The following is a 17,841-nucleotide window of genomic DNA, read 5'->3' as shown; positions in this document are numbered from 1 at the left end:
GCACTGAGCCACACGAGGAGGCTGGAAAACAGAACTATATTCATGAGCTATGTAATGACAGTACATAAATGCATCATTCCAGCTGAGCTTACTGACAAAGCTTTCAACTGCATTTCCACACAGAAAAAAGTAATAATAATAAATAAATACATAAATATAGAAATATTTTATTATATTTTTTATATTTTATTGCTGGGTTTTAATTTTAATTATTTTTTTACAATTCTGTAAGACTTCCTTTCACTTTGTTGTTACATGAACATAATCAATCTGTGACTGAAGACCTAAGTCAATCAAAATGTTGGATGTAGGAAGTCTGATGGTTCTCCTGCTGTTTTTAGGATTTGTTAAAACCCACCTCCAGTCACACTTAAACAAATTGGCTGTATTTAATCAAGCCCATAGTTTGTTTGCAAGGCAAAATAGGTGTGCCAACTGCTTCCTAACTTTTGGAGAAACTTTACATCCCCACCATGATTTCTCTACAGTACACCTGAACCCCACTGTGACTATGATTGTGACTGGTTTGATAATCATGCAGACTTTTTTTTTAATATCTTGTTTTGAACTGGATAATTGGGCAACATTAGGGGGGCCTTGAAGCAAACATGCAGGGTAAGCATGTTCATGATGATATGACCTCTTTTTCTCACAGTAGACTCTGAACTAGAATTGGCCCAGTTGGGTCAAATAGTGACCACAGAGGTACAAAGTAAACAGTAAAAAATGTCCATGCTTTGATACCAGCCCTGAGTCTTTAAATCTGTTTTTCTTAACATATTTAAAATAAAATGACTAACTACGTTCATATAGTGGAACCACTTTAACTATTCAACAAATACACAGAGAGTTGATTGTGTATGAGAAATAAGAGAAGAGTCTACAGCCATGCTTGTAGCTACCTAGAAGCTGTATTAGGCACAGTTGTGCTATCTCTAAATGCTAATGGTAACATACTCACAAAGTCAGTGCTAACATGCTGAAGTTTAATGGACCCTAACATTTTCTTATAGGCACTAAACACAAAGAGCAGTTGGATGATGGGAATGTTCTTAGTGTTGTGGTAAATTTTGAGATAAATCAAAGAATTCAATCAGAGAATAAATTCAATTTTAACCTGATGGTGACGCTAGATGAAAAGTTAAGGGATGACCAAGGTTACTTATTTGTTCCAACAGGGACATGAATGTCTGTACTGGATTTCATGGCAATCCTTTAAACCCATTTGGAGACATTTCACTAAAAAACTAAATGCTGGTGGCACAAGAGTAAAGGTCAGGGTATCACCAAAATCACTAAGGTCCATCCTCTGGCCACCATAAATGAATGTGCCAAATGTATCTATCTAATACATTTCAAGATATCAGACACACACAAAAAGTAAAAAGTTACCCTCACATGGAGTGAAAGTAAGAGGATCATTTGAGTCAGCAGGATTCATCTTTTGTCTGAACCAATTTTCATGGCCATCTAGTTGATATTTCAGACTGGACCAACGTGGCTTATAAAAGGTTAAAATCTATATTGAAATCAATCTAAATGGATATTTCTCATGGTCTCTGAGTAATACAACCCTAATACCTCACTTCCTTGTCAACAACCACCTACTGAACCAGAGGTCTGACCTCAATTAACATATAAGCACTGTTGACAACCCGCCAACACAAGTTATTTATCAAGTAAGCTGTTATTAAAGTGTGTGAAAATTTACCTCAGGAGGTCACACATCAACATACTCAGCTGTGCCGCTCAGAGATCTTGTTTCACTCACTGTGTCACCATATATTTCGGGGATGACACTTAAGGAGCTCAGAAATTAGGAACCGACTTCCCTCTAAGATTTTTTTCAAGCTCATCATGAAGCAACACCTGCTCCCTCGCGTACCATCAGTCCTCAAACAGCCAGAGATATGAGGAACACATGTGCTATGAATTACCACACAAATAGGCCCTGGAATTGCCCTGTTTTCAAGGCCATTCTTCCCAACCCCCTCAGACTGACCTGAAGTACTCAAACAAATAGGAGGATGATTGTCTCTGGTGTGAAACCATTTCTTTCAGTGGTGCTTGTATCAGTTCTCTATCTCCTGCGTATGCGACTGCACTTTGAGCCTCAAAGTCAATCTTTCCAGATAAAAAGATCTTATTTCCCCTCAAAAGTGTATCAGTTTGGAGGACGTTCAGCAACATAAATATGCTGTACGTGATATATAACATAACATTTATATGATCTTCCGAGCATTCTTTATTTAGGTATCTTATTCTGAATGAGAGAAGAAAGTAATAAAAACCTACTCCATGACTTTCCCTAGTTTGCTTTGGAAAATGTGAAACCTTTTGGGCCCTTTTGTCCTATGGTTATAAAAGTTACCGCTGCCACACTCAGACACAAGCAAATATTGACCAAATTTAAAGCAGATAAGTCTGAGAAGTTGCTTGTTCCCTAGGGAACTGAACCTCTAAAAGTCCTTTTAAGTAAACAGTCAGACAAGGACATTTTATTCAATAGCTCTTATCAATACACTAGAACAACTGTTTATACTTGAAGGTGTGACTTTTTTTATGCTATACTGTATTCATGACAAGAATAGAAAAAATACAAAGAGGCTGTACAATCAAATGCTGCGCGATAAGAATCATAAATAATAAAATATGTGTAGGATCTGAATCGTGAGGAGACTCCTTGATGAGTTCTCTTGAGCCCGCATGTCCCTTGACAGCTGGCCATCTTCAGTATGCATTAAAAGGCTAGGTACAGCAGGTGTTTTTGAATAAAGCATATTCACTCTACCAATAGGTCCCTATTTCCAGCTTGCTTATCTCTCACAATGTCACTGTCCAGATTTCCTTGGAAACATGTCCCCTGGGGAAATCACACTCATGCAGATGTGCCTTTTCAACAACAGAGGGTCACTGTGGGATCATTCTGTGCTCTTTTGTGTTTGATATCAGAGCTACTGGTGTATTCATTGACATTAAACTTCATACAGCTTGATCTATGAGCCGTACATCCCTCCTGGAGGGAGACAAGAACAACCACAGCGACATGATCCCAGCAGAATTGTGCAAAAGATTTTGATCATGCAAGAATTTCTTCCCCCATGTGAAAAACAGAAAAACCAGGAGGAAAGTGAGGAAGAGAAAGTATTCTTCCTCCCACTGGCTTACCGTACAATCCTCAGCATGACAGGTGTCAATAAATAGGCTCTACAAGGGATACACACATCCTCAAATGTATACTTAGGGATATCCCCATTCACAAACACAAGGAATAAAGACCGTGGCTGCCTCTTCGATACCTGGGGCCCCGCTTCCGGAGATACTGCAGCTGCAAGAGAATGTCTGAAGGCAAAGAAGTGAACTTAAAAAACAAAGAGCTTCAAGAATCAGATAAAGTAAAATGGAAATGTCCTGTCAAAGTTGCCTGGCACTCGTCTCAACCTTCAACAGCCTGCTGTCATCTGAGCTTTATGTTTTTTTAAGACATCTTGTGCTGGTGCTGGATGGTGGATGACATGTTAGGATTTGGATTATTGAGACGGTAGAACCCAGGGCGAGCTTGTCACTTTGGTGCTATATTTGGTCAGACAGCAGGAGACTCACAGAGAGACAGTCTAGTATGATCGGGCTTGACAGTTTGCTCTCCCACTATGTCCGCTCTTCCAGACAACTCAGCTTGACATACACAGATGAGCGTGCACAAGCAAACTGACACCCGGCTCGGCTTCACAGTGCAGTGGTGAGCGCATGTGCAAAGTCGACAAGCAGAGGATGATGCAGAGTGACATCTCACGGGAAATCAGTGAACACAAACAGAGGAGTGTTTACAGTGACACCTCTTAAGTGTTTATAGGCAGAAACATGACACAAAGGATGAAATGGGCCTAGAATTTAGAAAGGATCATAAAAATAGAATGACGAATCACATCACACAATATGGAATAAATAGCAAGGTCATTCAGCAGCGTTAAAATAACACCATTACCCACTGAGCAAAACAATAGAAATTTGATTCCTTTGAAAAACACACACACACACACACACACACACACACACACACACACACACACACACACACACACACATACACTCAGACTTTGTCCCTATCAAAACTGCCACATGAAAAAAGCCAGTTTATCCAACTTGAGGACCAATTTATTATTATTATTATTATTATTATTATTATTATTATTATTAATGATAGGACTATTGCAGACTGCACCTGCACTACGCATGTTCTCAACTTTTTACCGTCAACCATCAAACACTGCTGTACTGTTCAATTTGAAAGACTCTACTTTGAATAATTTATGTCTCAAAAGTTCAATTAGCTGGTTAAAAGAACTCACAAAATGACATCTTCTGCCCCATGTTTGAAATACTGAGAATCTATGAATATGCAACTGCCTACTTCCCTAAAAAGTTTCACTGAAGTTTCCACATCACAGTTCTCAAAAGCTGCATATTAAACCAGAGTTGGTTTCCAAACAAGTTGCGAAAATCATCTCGTATGTGCACGTGTTAAATTCATATTCAAGGTGAGCAAAGAGAAAACTTCCTCCTTCAGCAGATGAATGTAAAAACAGCTTTAGAGTCACACAAACATCATTGTGCAAACAAATCTTTGCTGCAGGATACATATTTTGGAAGAAGCAAAATTAGCACAATGGGTTACAGAAAAGATTCTCTTTTGTTTATTACTGTATTTAAATCTGATATTCTCACTGCTATCAAGTTCTTTAACACCTAACCTGAATGAACTCTTCCTCACCAGCAAAATAGCACCCGTGGGTGGTTCAAAAGTGCAGACCTGTCCTGAATGAAGGTCAGGTGATCTGAAGCATGAATAAAACAGTAGGATTAAAGACTGTGCAGGAAGTAATACAATGGACAACCTGCCATAATAATCCATAGTGCTCCAGGGACAGTGAAGCGTATGGATGTATGTTCGTATGTGTGTAGGAGAGACAGAAAGAGAGAGGCTCTTATAAAACAACTCTATAGCCATTATCCACACTAACCCTCCTCTCCCATTTCCTCCCATCAGGGGAGCTTAGCAAGACAGGATTACAACCAATTAAAGGCCTCCCCTGGAGAGAGTGGAGACGGGCCTGAGGATCATCTGTTTATTGCGTATGACCCACAGTGACCAGATGGAAAACGGTCATTTAACATTTAGTCAACAGCAAGAGTTGAAGGATAAAAAGTGAACAATTCCTGACATTAAAAACATATTAGACGACGTCGCTCACTGAGTACAAACACAGTGTTCTGAGAACCTATTACCTCTATGTGATTTATGAAAATATCATCTATGAACCAGGGCGGCTCATAGATTAGACACTATGATACTAGACTTTTAGTTGTTCCAAAGTGAGGACAAAAATCTTTTGGTGAGGCATCTTTTAGTTTTTATGCTCTGAGCCAATGGAACAGTCTACCTGAGCCAAAACTGTTGATATCGTTAAACAGAAACTTAAAACTAATTTATTTAGTCTGTCTTTCTTTTTTATTAGAATGTTTTATGGCCATTATTTATTTATTTTTATTTATTTGCGTTGTATTATTTTGTCTATTTTTTAAATCTTTTTTATTATTATTATTATTGTTTTTGTTATTACATTTTCATACCATTTATTTCTTATGAGCATTAATCTTATTATCTGTACGTTAGTCATCTGTAAAGTAGTAGTAGTTGTACCAAATTGTAGGAATACACAGGTTGGCTTCATTAAGCATTTCTTGAGCGCCAGTATGGGGCAGTTTTGGAGGAATGCATGCATCAGGCAGGTACATTGAATTCTTATGTACCGTTTCATTGTGGAGTCATGCGGTTACCATCAAAACTATCTTCAAGCAGGTTAAAGAGGAACTCACCAGAACTTTCTTGGCCTTCCAATTCGGAAAGGTGAGCACGGCATTTTGCTGGGTTGTGCTGTTACAGTTATGCCGTCGGAAGATTTAGTAGCTCACTGTTCCAGTCACATCCTGTCCAACATACAGTACCTGAAGGAATATTTTGACTTTGGCTCACCCAGTAGTTTTCCGAGGCTTTCTTTGATGCTGTTACTTTTAAATTGAACTTTTGTCCTTAGGCTTAACAAAGTGAAAAATCCTTTCTAAAAGCAGCTGAGATATCTGATGCTTCATCCTAGCGCCACAGGTTTTGTTGTTGGAAATTGATCTGTCCTGCTGGGCATGAACACGGATGATTATGTACTACAATTCAAGTTCTATTAACACAGTAGGAAGGATCCTCCAAAGTCATTAAGGAATGTTTGTTGTATTCCTCCTTGCTTTGAAAAAGAGCATGACTCAGGCAAAAGAACATGGCTGAGAGGACCGAGCATGACTCTGCTGAACTCTAATTGTATTCTGCTTTGCAGACATCACACTTTACTGTTCTCGTCTTGCTCTTTCTGTCATGTCACCACATCCATTCACTTGCTTTCTCCTTCTTCTTCCTCTTCACACCCACAGTTTCTTTTACCTCCTGTGCTGTTTTGTATCCACTTTTATATTATCTTCTTCATCATTTTGCTCCAGTGTCTCTCCTCTTCTTCTTTATAGTGAGCTGCAGTTGTTCTGTTATAGTCTGATGCAGTGGTATTCCGATGGGCAGACTGCAGTCTCTGCAAACAAGCCCAGCCACTGCTGAGTAATGCAGGCCTAGCTGGTAAAAGAGATCCTCCTGTATCTGTATTCCAGAGGGAAGGAGTGATGACACTGCGGCGAGGCACTGTTTAACCTGCTGCAGTCAGACAGAGGGGGTTGAGGGCTAGACGCTCGTGCCACCACACCTAAAGCACTCAGAAATGGAGTGGTCTATCTGCAGTGGCAAGAGGTGTGCATGCTCAGCTCGCTGCCTGCCACCACGTTTCACTCACAGTGGCAATCCAACCTTGCCAGTACTGCAAAGATGGCAGCACAACCTGGGTATCTGTTTCCCCACTGCTGCCCATCTGCTCTACCTTTCGCTCATTCATCTTACTCCCACTCTACTCGGTTGACTGATTCACACATTTAAAACTTACAAAAACAGTCTGAGTCAGTGACACTGAACACCACTCCAGAGAGCTGCAAGCTTTAAGAATTATAATCCACTTTATTTGTTTATTAAAATGGAAAACAGATTCTTAATAACTAATAACTAACGATCATACCAGATTGACTGACAAAGATAAAAACAGAAGAAAAACTCACCATATGCTTCTGGCCTTGGAGAATGTCTTATCCACTCTAAAAAGACAAAAAAAAAAAAAAGAAAAAACTATTACAAACAATACTAATTAAACATTTTTTACCTACAAGTTAAAACACATTTCATGACATGCTGGTTGTCTCTGTTTGGCGTTAATCTATGTCAAAACACCTAAAATTGACAGAAAATTCAATAACGTGTATAAAAAAACAATAGCGTGAAGAAGTAGAATAAATGCTAATACTCCACAAAAAAACACAATAATTCTACTTTAATACCTTCAATGTCAGCAAGAAAGACATAACACACTACAGTAGAGTGCATCAACACCAGGTGGCTGAATCTTACACTCACTAATACTTTTCACGCTTTTGTCTGCATCTAAGTTTTTTCAGTACTAATTTAAGTGAGGAAAGGGAAAGTGTGCAGAGGGATAAAGGGCCATCCTTTCCACTTACAGAAAGTCCACTGAGCTGAGAGAAGTTGGTTATGCAGTGGGCTGGGTTACCCTGAAATAACTCCTGCCATCTGTTGAAGTAGCATTTCCAAGGATGAAAGGATTACTAGCCTTGTGTTTCCTGAGACAACATGAATCTTGTCCCAGTTTGAATCCCCACTATGAGGCTCATTACTCTCTGTCAGTCAAGAATAAACTATCATCTGTCCTTAAATTACTCTGGATAAACAGGTTTGAGCATTAATCACTAGAAACAATAACCAGATAATGCAGCGTTGGGAAGTCCTCAGAGAATGTAGAGTACAGTTTCTGCCAATAGATGGCACTGTGTGTGTGTGCAGGGGAAATATCAACCCCATGTCTGCTGGGTGAAATTCATGAAAAACTATGCTTTCCCTCAGAAATTCTGAGGATGATTTACCCCCAAACAGCACAAAGGTAATACTTAAACAAACAATCATGAAGCTGTAAGATTGAATTTCTGTGTTTTTTCCCCCTTGCTGTTGGCCCTGTCTCCTATGACGGTATGTCCAGCTTCATCCCTCAAGCCAAAGCTGCTGACTGCTGTCCACCCTGTGTCTCCCAGTAGAGCAGCCTGAGATCAGATCGCTTACTCATCCTCCCCTGGACATATTTTGCATGACACATCAACACCCGGATCAAACAACCAATTCTGGAAAGGGAGATGACTCTTGTTGTATCAGAAATATGGGTAAAAACAGAACTGAAAGTCTACTGGCATTCTAGTAGCACTTTCAGGTTGTACTTTCATATAATGGTGCTTACAATGATGATGTTAACTTGATGATATTTAAGACGTATAAAGATGTTCACCATCTTAGTGTGTTAACATGCTAACATTTACTAATTAGCACTAAGCATAAACAGCTAATGGGAATGTCATTAGTTTAGTAGGTATTCAGTCATAAGTATTGTATTAATATACATTTTGACCTGATGATGGTGCAAGTTAAAAGTCAGTGGATCATGAAGTTGTCACAATAAATCCTGAATGCATGAGCCAATTTTCATGACAGTCCATCCAGTAGTTGAGACATTTCATACAAAACCATAAATGTTAGGTTTATTGTGGTGCTAGAAAGAAGAAAGCTATTATGATACATAAACTATGAATGACTATATACAAAAGTTTGTGCCAATCCATCTGGTACATGTTGAGATATTTCACAGGATTTTAAGTGAAAACTTTGACCTGATTAGTGGATCACCAACATCTACGAATAAGTACAATGTGGCCAACACTGCGATCCCAGCTGTGGCTTAAAATCGTAAAAACAAGCCCATGAGTCAGGCTACAGGGACTTCTGTTTTCATTCATATAAAAAAAGCCTCTAAGTTTCATTACAAGATTTCCCCAAAGAGTTAATTTGAAAGACCAAAAGTAAAAACATTTTGTACTTCTTCTTTTGTTGTGAGAAATTCTCAAAAGATAAATGAAAGTTTAAAACTTCCTCCTTCTCAGAAAACTCTGTTAGTGAGAGGAAACAGGCCCTGGGGGGTTTGTTTGTCCACTGTACTGTGGAGTCACGAATCAACAGACTTGTGTTACAGTAGGTTGTCGCCTGATTCCCCTCAGTGCAGAAGATCGCTCATCATTTTCAATCCCAGGCTTCCATGTGGCGTACAGTGTCACTGAGATGGATTTTGTGGTTCTGTTCTAGTTCAATCTATCACCAGTGTTAATTTCACTGAGCCTGACAGACACGTAAGTGCAAATAAATCAGAGCTCCACCTTAAGTGGAATGCATACTGGTCCATGGTAGAGATCCAAAATACTGATGGGTTGTCGGCTCTGCTCTTGGCTAGCTGAGTGTGAGGAGGGGAAGGCAGTTTTCTAATGTACTGCATCACTAAGAATAACATTTTCTAAACCTCATCCTGTGCTGCTCACCCATTCTCAGGTTTCATGGAATTCCCATAAAATGAAATCAACCAAGGTGTGTCTAGATTATTGGATAAAGGCTCCAAACTGGAACACCAAAACCAATACAGGAAATTTGCAATAAAATGTTCCCTTACCTACAAAACAGAGCATGGTACTAAAGAAATGAGACCTAAGAACATACTGGGATTGATAAGGGATAGGTTTGTCAAAGATTTGTTAAGATTATGAAATGAACATACTCTTGTGCTAAGCTGCAAAAACATGAGCCTACATACGCATACAAATATTGTACTTGTCTGACATCTTGCTGCAAGCCAAAGACGGGCTATGTAAGCTGTCTGATCACACAAAATAAGGTTGTTTTCAGATAGGGGACAAGACAACTGAATATCTTGCAGAAGCTACAGGAAAAGCTGCTTGCCTTCACTCATATCAGTCACTTTACATCCAACAATTTACATGAACATTTTGTGAAGCACTTTAAGTGTGTCAGCAACGGTTTGAAGTACAGAAATGGAATGTCTAATAATAATTACAATATTATTACACTGTGTTTTTTTTTAAAGTCAGTCTTAAAAAAAGAATCACTTAATAAATCTGTCGTACACCAACAGTCATTCAATTCCTGCTTTTTCAATCAAAAAGAAACTTAACTCGCCCCTGAGAGACAGAAGAAAGACATTCCACTATTAAAGCAAAGCATACCTGGGCTGAGCAGGACATCGCACAGATAAAGAAGAAGCAGCGCAGCTGAAAACAGCGAGAAGAAACTTCTCAGCCTTATCGGCAAGACAAAGAATATTCTGTCCCTCTCTGAGAGAACAACGACTGGACAAAAGTAGGCTATAACAAATTTGCCTGTGCTAATGCATTTGTGTGCGGTGAGTCATATTTGCACATTCAAATCACAGTGAAAACACTGTGCGTAGCCTAGTTTTTATTTAAAAACAAGACCAGATAAAGCATTGCATTTAGGAACGAAACAAATTACAGCTCAGGAAGGGGGTAGCCAAATACTGTTAAATTGTTTTTCATGCTTCTTCTACACTCTCAACTAGGTATCAACCACGAGCTGGTTTCCATGGAAACAAACATCAGCGAGGGATAAGAAGGCTCAAGGCGGGTCCTAAAAACCGTAGGCCATCACCGTGTCAGCAGCCGTGACAATTAGTTCATTCAACTTAATCTGACTTTAAGCACAGCTCGTAATTTCCTAATTTCTTCCCTACTAAACTTTGAAAAATGTTATTCTGTGGTATATATATATATATCAAGTCAGCAACACTGCTCATGGCAAGTAGGTCACCAGTCAGCCCGCAGGAAATCCAGCTTAAAGCAAACAAGTTTGTTGTTCAGTTACCAATCTGCTGCAGAAACATGTTCTTGCAGTACTAAATCTATATCTGAAATATAAGAAGCAATCTAAATTTAGGGCAATCCAGATGGAGATAAACACATCTCTAACCACATTACCTTAAAAGGTCTGGGACTATAACTGAAGGATCAATACACGATTTCAGTATTTAAATTTACAGACACTCACTGTTTGTTAAACTTCCGTCCAGTGGAAAAAAACACTAAAAGAATGCAAAGACCCAGGAAATTAACCCGCTGGCATTAATATTCATTAGGAGGAAAGGGTATAATATCAAAGTATAAGGTCATTGCTGTTAGTCAACATATTATAACACACATTTTAAGTAAGAGTCCTTTGTATTAACTGATGTTGTGAAACTAATGCTAGGAACCTGATCCCAGTCAACTCCGCTTGCACAGAAACTATTCCTCTCCCCTACAGCTACAATAAAGTCTGGTGGAGTCACGGTGAGTGTTACACCCAGTTCACCCAGCTCAAATGCAGAGCATGCTGAGTTAAGTCTTTTGTCGGTGTCCAGTTTTGGACTTAATACTCTGCAACCCAAACAACGGTGAAAAGGGTACATAGAATACCTGTGGTCTACCCATTAAAGAATTTTTCACAGCCCAGTAATTCCAGTTCATCCAGAAGGGACATAAATGAGTGCGCAAACTTTCATGACAAACTATCCAATAGTTGTCAAGATATTTCAAGAAGAGCCATAAATGTCAACCTGCCTGTGGTGCTAGAGTGAAAGTCAGGGAATCACCAAATGCAGTAGGATTCATCCTCTAGAGACCATGAATGTCTGTACAAAAACAAGTGGTGGACCAACCAACAGACTGACATTTGTTCAGCAAAAAGAGGAAAGGTGGATGCCAAGATGAATACAGTATGAGAGCCTATTCAGTTTATTCTGAATGAGGTCTATTTCTCATTAACACCTACACAGAGTAAACACATATTCTTGTATCTGACTTAGCAGTTTACCATTCAATATGCTTCAGGAAAGGAACTGGATACTGTCAAAAATAGATACACAGAGAGACACACCAGGCCTTAAGCATTGCTGAACAATATCTTTATATATGTAACGCTTAGGGTAGTAATAAGAAACAGTGTCAAACAATACTGTATCTTAATCCAGTGTGAACTGAATGAGCCTATTGACAGAGAAATAAGTGTAAAGTGGTTGAATGTCCCCATTTAGCCACAGTACAGTGTACAGTGGATACAGTGTATAAGAAAACACACACACACACACACACACACACACACACACACACACACACACTGGTACCACGGCTATGTTGACTGCTAGTAGGCACCGTGATATCTATAACATCGACCCAACAAAAAACACATGACATGTTTTCTGTTGTCTGTGTCATTAGTGTTCTTTTATTTTGCAACTCAAACTCACATAGTTTAATTTAATCAGTTAAGTGTCATATTAATGTTATTTTCTTGTTCTATTATGTGTGGACCAAAGAACACTAACATTATTTTGACACTGTAATGTTGGTATTACAATGACTGTATTAGGATATCAGTGATGGTCCTCATCCTCAATCTAGTCATGCCAACATCATGGAAAACTCAACCTTTTTCAAGATACATGTTACTTCATGTTTCAGTAGTTATGTGGCTCCTAACATGAGAGTTTGGAGTTTGGGGAGTTTCACTCCTTGTTTCCTGTTGTTTGTCATGTTTGTCTACGAACATTTCTGTTTTACAATCTGCTCTCCTTTGCTGTGCCATTACAGCTGTAGGAAGTCTATTACAGTGTTAATATGCAGTTAAAGTAAACTGTTCAGCTGCTTCACGTGAAAAGCTTTTCATCAGTGAACCACTGGAGGGCTTCTTGTTGCAGCTACAGGAACTGTCAACATACATGTTAGGTTAGTGACTCACTCTGAACTGCTTATCTGATCAAATGTAAGATAAAAACATTTTTGGTAAAGTGTTTGGTGCAGCTAGTTATTTGAAGAAAAGCATGTGGTATTTATATCCATAAAAAAAAAGTGACCATGACTCTGTTTACTGCTATCTAGTGATACTATCACTGTAGAGGCTCATGTTATCAATGTCCTGAAAAATGACTACATCATTTGTTGTCAAGAGGCAGAAAGTTGCAGTAAAACTGTCTGACATGACTGCAGCAACACGTTTGGAACAGGCCAATCTGGACGTATCGGGGCACATGGGGACTTACAAGGAACAAGACTGTAATAAAAATGTTATTCAGTCTTAATCTTATTCTTATCAGAGCAACAATTGGTAGCCCCATGAGATTTAGATAATTTACTGAAGCTCACCCAATGCCTTCCCATTCTTCTCTGTGGATGTCTTGCCAGTGTGAATATGAATACAAATGTGAATGTCAAGGTAAATATGCAAGGTGGACTAACTGAGTAGGCAATGAAGAGCCCTCTGGTTGCCCTAGATCTCCTGTTTGTTTTGCCACTGCCCTCGGAAAGGTACTTGAATGGCCTCCTGTTCTCAAGTAGCCCTGCCTTGCCGTCTAATCATCTTTTGTCATGCAAACATTTGTTTTTGTCAAACAAAAAGACCCTCTTTGCGTTGTCTTCTTGTTGTCCATTGTACAATATTCAATGCAGTAATCTCCAGACACTAGATAATCATAAATCAAGATAGGAGCAAGATAGGACCCTCCTCTTTTTAAGACAGAAGTGTAAAAATAAACAAAGGTTGTCATCAAAATAAAACCTTACATTCTTGAAAATGATACTGCAACCTCTCGTGCCTGTTTTTTATAGCCACAAACTATGCAAAAACTTTGGTTAACTGGTGAGATACATTTCCAAATCTTATTGTATTGCATGTTGTTATGAATCAAGTACTCTGTTTAACACTGGGAAACACCTTTTTCTCAAAGAGTCTATTGTCTTGTTTACTTGGCATTTTTAAATCAGCTGACCAGAGAATCCCAACTACAATTCAGGTCTTCTCAGATTTCAATACAATGTGTCTTTCCACCCAGTTGTTTTTGAACACGATTAACATGCATTCTTTCAGTCTTTCTATGAGACACTACAACGTCCATTATTGTTCATGTTGCCTGAAGGTCATGTCACTGAGATTACTAAAAGAGAATTCAGTTTATTGAAGACACAGGTCATAGCTCTAGACTACAGACAAACAGAAACTCAAGCTACAGTATGTCTCACTAAACAGCCATGTAAGAGCAGTAAACTATATAAGTCTAAGTAGAAGGAATACTTAGAGATATGTCAGTAAAAGGATATGAAAGCTCGGTGTTGCAATGTCATGGTCACGCTTTCATTTATGCTGCCACATTACAGTACCCAGTAAAAAAGCCTGTATTAACAAGCAACAAAAATCTAACACATCAGAGCTCAAATTAAGTGGCAACTCCATTAATATTTGATGCCAAAATGACGGAGCATGCTGCGTTAAAGAAAGACTGATCTGCAGAGAACAGAGGGGCTGCCTTCCCTTCAGTGAATGCCAATGGGATGCAGGGGGCAGAGCGTATTACAGATCACCTGCTGATGTGAGCAATCAGACTGACCTATTGAAATGCCAAGTGCAATGGCATTTATGGTCACCGCTAAACAGAAAACAGAATAGCAAGTCTTCTTCAACTGTCCAACTGCTCGACTACACGGATGAAATAAAAAATCGATGACCAATCCAAACATGGTGGGTCATTTGTTACAATTATTGTTACAACTGTTCATCCAGAGAACAAGACTAAAAGTTTCATAACACTTTATTTTCTGCTTCCCTAATTTCCCTAAAAAAAGTTTCTTCTTAGGCATCTTCTTAGCCTCCTTGTGGATCGCCAAGCAATAATGGGCTCATTATTGCCCCCTGGGGCCGTGGAATGAGAATCGGCCACTGGTACCTAACAGTTGAAGAGAACTATAATGCATGTGTTTTATCTATGCTCACTGCAGCGTCCCCCGAGCGAGGGGGCGCACACCAAAAGTGACATGGCAGTGCTTGGTCATGCACCTCTGACTCTTTGTAACAACTTTTTGTCTGTGCATGCAGAGCTTTTTCATTGCAACATGTATGCCAACTGGCCGAGCAGGTTCATTTCTATAGAAACCTCTACAACCCTTTCTTGACTGATGACTCTGAATTGAACTGGACAATTTTGAGTTCTAGCTAAGCAGCAATAATTACAGTATACAAATGCAATGTTTGGCGGTACGTCAGTGGTTAGTACCAAGCAGTGAGTGTAGCCATGTTGGATAATGACGTTCATCCAGTAACACTTCTTGTTTGTGCACCCTCTAGAGTTTCGTAGAATATTGCAATGAACGACGCATTGAGCATAAACGCCTCTGTACACACTCGTAGCCCGTGCGCCATCTGCGGAGGCCCACACCATGGTGTCTCTTGCGAGTATAAACAAAGCTGGCTCCACTTGGCCAACAGCCCACACACTGACAGCAATTACAGTTGTGTCCACTATGCCAAAACTATCACACAGCCTAGCCTAGCTATAACTATTGTCTCCACCTGTTGTTATATATATATATATATATATATATATATATATATTTCCAGTATTACTTTGAATCTACCTTTAAAACATACACACACATAAATATAGACAAAACCTATCCTTGAGTAAAGCCAGCCACGCAGTTGCATTGGGGCACCTGTTCGCCTTTTGACTATTAAAATGCTCTTTGCTGACTGTGCGTCTACTGCTCAGTATCCTGTAAAGTCTGGAGTGGGCCACATAAAAACACTGGGGACATGAGTGCCTACTGTCAACATAGTAGACACACCACTGATTTGTGTAGCACACATTTTTTTCAAATAACCATCCATGTATGTGTGCAGTTATTTAACAGTGTCTAAAATAATTCACATCCATTATACCTAGCTCTGTCAGAGCCTCAGTAATACTTTCCTGAAACATGAACCATACCTACTTTTCTCTCTGTTAATTTTGTCACCTTATCTTGTTTATGTTTCTATGTCTCATACCTCACCATAACTGTACAGAATGTAACCTTTAATGATTCCCTATCAAGCAGTATTATCAGGTGCAATTTATGAGAGAAAGCCAGAAAAATGACAGTTAAGACGTTTAAGACAAAAGCTGTTCTCATAAATATGCTGGCATTCCAGTACAAATGGCACAAACATGCAGACACAAACACAGACGCAGAATCTGCACAGTCATCAAACAGGGAGACAGAAACAGACACACATCACACAAACAAACAGTCACACAGATGACAACTGTGTGTTGTGAATATGTTTAGTTGTCCTGTAAATTATTAGGATAATTATTCTTACCCTCCATAGGCTCCAAAAGTGAAACTCCTTTTTCTCTGCGGCATGCCGGCTAATGGATAGCAGTAAGTCAGTCAACTCAGCGCTGAATGGAACCAGCACTTGTGTCACTTACGCTGACTGAGCATGTGTGTGTGCTTGTGAATGTGTGTGTTTGTATGCTTTTCCTGCCGAGTTCCACTCCCGCAGCCTCGGCTAACGTGCCCTGCCTCTTCCTTGCTCACACGCCTCCTTCACAAACAGGGGGAGAGAAGGCAAGAGGATGAGGGAGGAAGGGGGAGGGGGCTGGAGTGAGGGCTGCTGACCATGTCAGTCTCCGGGGGAACCAGGACTGTAGCCTTTCTCAGATACAGGCAACTTCTTCTCTCTCATACGTCAAGTTCACAGAGAACACAATGGCAGGCGTTCTTTATTTTAAACTGTAATGCCTTTAAACCAAACAGCTCTGACAGAAGTAAATTAGTGGTTACCTAATCATTTTAAAAAATGGCTTCAGGCAAAATGGAGAGGAGTTCCTAGCATTGTGAGAGTTTGCTTAGAAGTCTTGTCTTGCAACACTAGATCTCTTTCTCTCTCTGTGACTGAATGACAGCTGGTTAAACAAGCTGAAGACATCAGACAAACAGTTAATCATTCTTCACAAATATCTTAATCAAAGGGCCTTGCCCCGGGTTAGCAGCTCCACTCCTGCATACTGTAGATGATGACCTCCAAACAAGTTTCTAATCTGTTCATTCATCTCCCTCCTAATTCTTTCTTTTGTAAGCCCATCAACTGTGGTATGCGCACAAAAGTAGGGTTAAAGTAGCACAGAGGTATCCTGCATTAATATTAGCCACATTGATTAAACTGAGTAAATGTCTGGACATAGAGACTCTCCTTCAGCAGGCTGTTGAGTCTGATAAACTGGCAGCAGTGACAATAATGTATTAATGCTGCCATGGATTATTGAATAAAGAAGGATTGCAGTCTAGAGCACCAGCCGGCTATCTGATAGACAGTCACTTCCAAAGCATTTACGCTATGTTGGATGAAACCTGTTTTTGTGGTCAATGTTAGGCAGGACAGAGACAGCTGTGTCAGATGGAAAGTTTTCAGTTGACAACAGTTTATTTTATCTTAAATCAGGAACAAACGAAATCTCTTTAAAATCCAAGACCTTAATCTCCCCAAGGACCAATGATGGCTTCATCACATTAACTGCAATGCACTCATAGTAACTGAGCAGACAAGCACTTAATTAATCAATGTGCCTACCAAACAAGCACAATCATGCTGATAGACAATTACATCATCTCTCCACAATTACATCACCCCTTTCCTCTGAGACGGCAATTTTCTAAAAACATTTCACCACAGCATCACAGTCTTTGGCTGACTTTGTAGGTAATGGACTTCACTTTGTCTCTTGGCCATGTGGTAATTCATCTTACCGGACAGAGTTTTGGCTTCATTGATTATAGCGATAACTGATTTGAATGACATTCTTGATTTATTTTCAGCCATAGTGGCCTGGCTCTAAGGATGCCAGAGTATGTCTGTCAGCTGGTCCACCATTTTTGGTCCAAACTGAAAATTCTCAAAAAATGTTTGGGTGATGTTTTATACAAACATTC

The 17,841-nt window shown here is 39.5% G+C and overlaps 1 protein-coding gene across 9 annotated transcripts in view; it reads right to left on the bottom strand.

The window, feature by feature from the left end:
* Window positions 1–17,841, bottom strand: part of LOC127377080 (rap1 GTPase-activating protein 1) — a 55,874-nt gene that overhangs the window by 24,771 nt on the left and 13,262 nt on the right. For 3 of the 9 annotated variants that reach the window (XM_051424687.1, XM_051424696.1, XM_051424686.1), the window contains exons 1-2: window positions 16,229–16,400; window positions 7,204–7,239 (exon numbers count right to left, since the gene is read on the bottom strand). In XM_051424687.1, coding sequence (XP_051280647.1) covers window positions 7,204–7,239; window positions 16,229–16,272 — 80 coding nt within the window. In that variant the 5' untranslated portion in view covers window positions 16,273–16,400. Of the gene's footprint in view, window positions 1–7,203; window positions 7,240–10,269; window positions 10,332–16,228; window positions 16,408–17,841 lie in introns of those variants that run through there. The other 6 variants (XM_051424685.1, XM_051424690.1, XM_051424697.1 and 3 more) reach the window with 5 other exon arrangements.

The sequence above is a fragment of the Dicentrarchus labrax genome, unplaced genomic scaffold, assembly GCF_905237075.1.
Source record: "Dicentrarchus labrax unplaced genomic scaffold, dlabrax2021, whole genome shotgun sequence".
Classification (NCBI taxonomy): domain Eukaryota; kingdom Metazoa; phylum Chordata; class Actinopteri; family Moronidae; genus Dicentrarchus; species Dicentrarchus labrax.
Note: the sequence above shows the minus strand (reverse complement) of the source record. Positions and strands in the feature narration are given on the sequence as shown.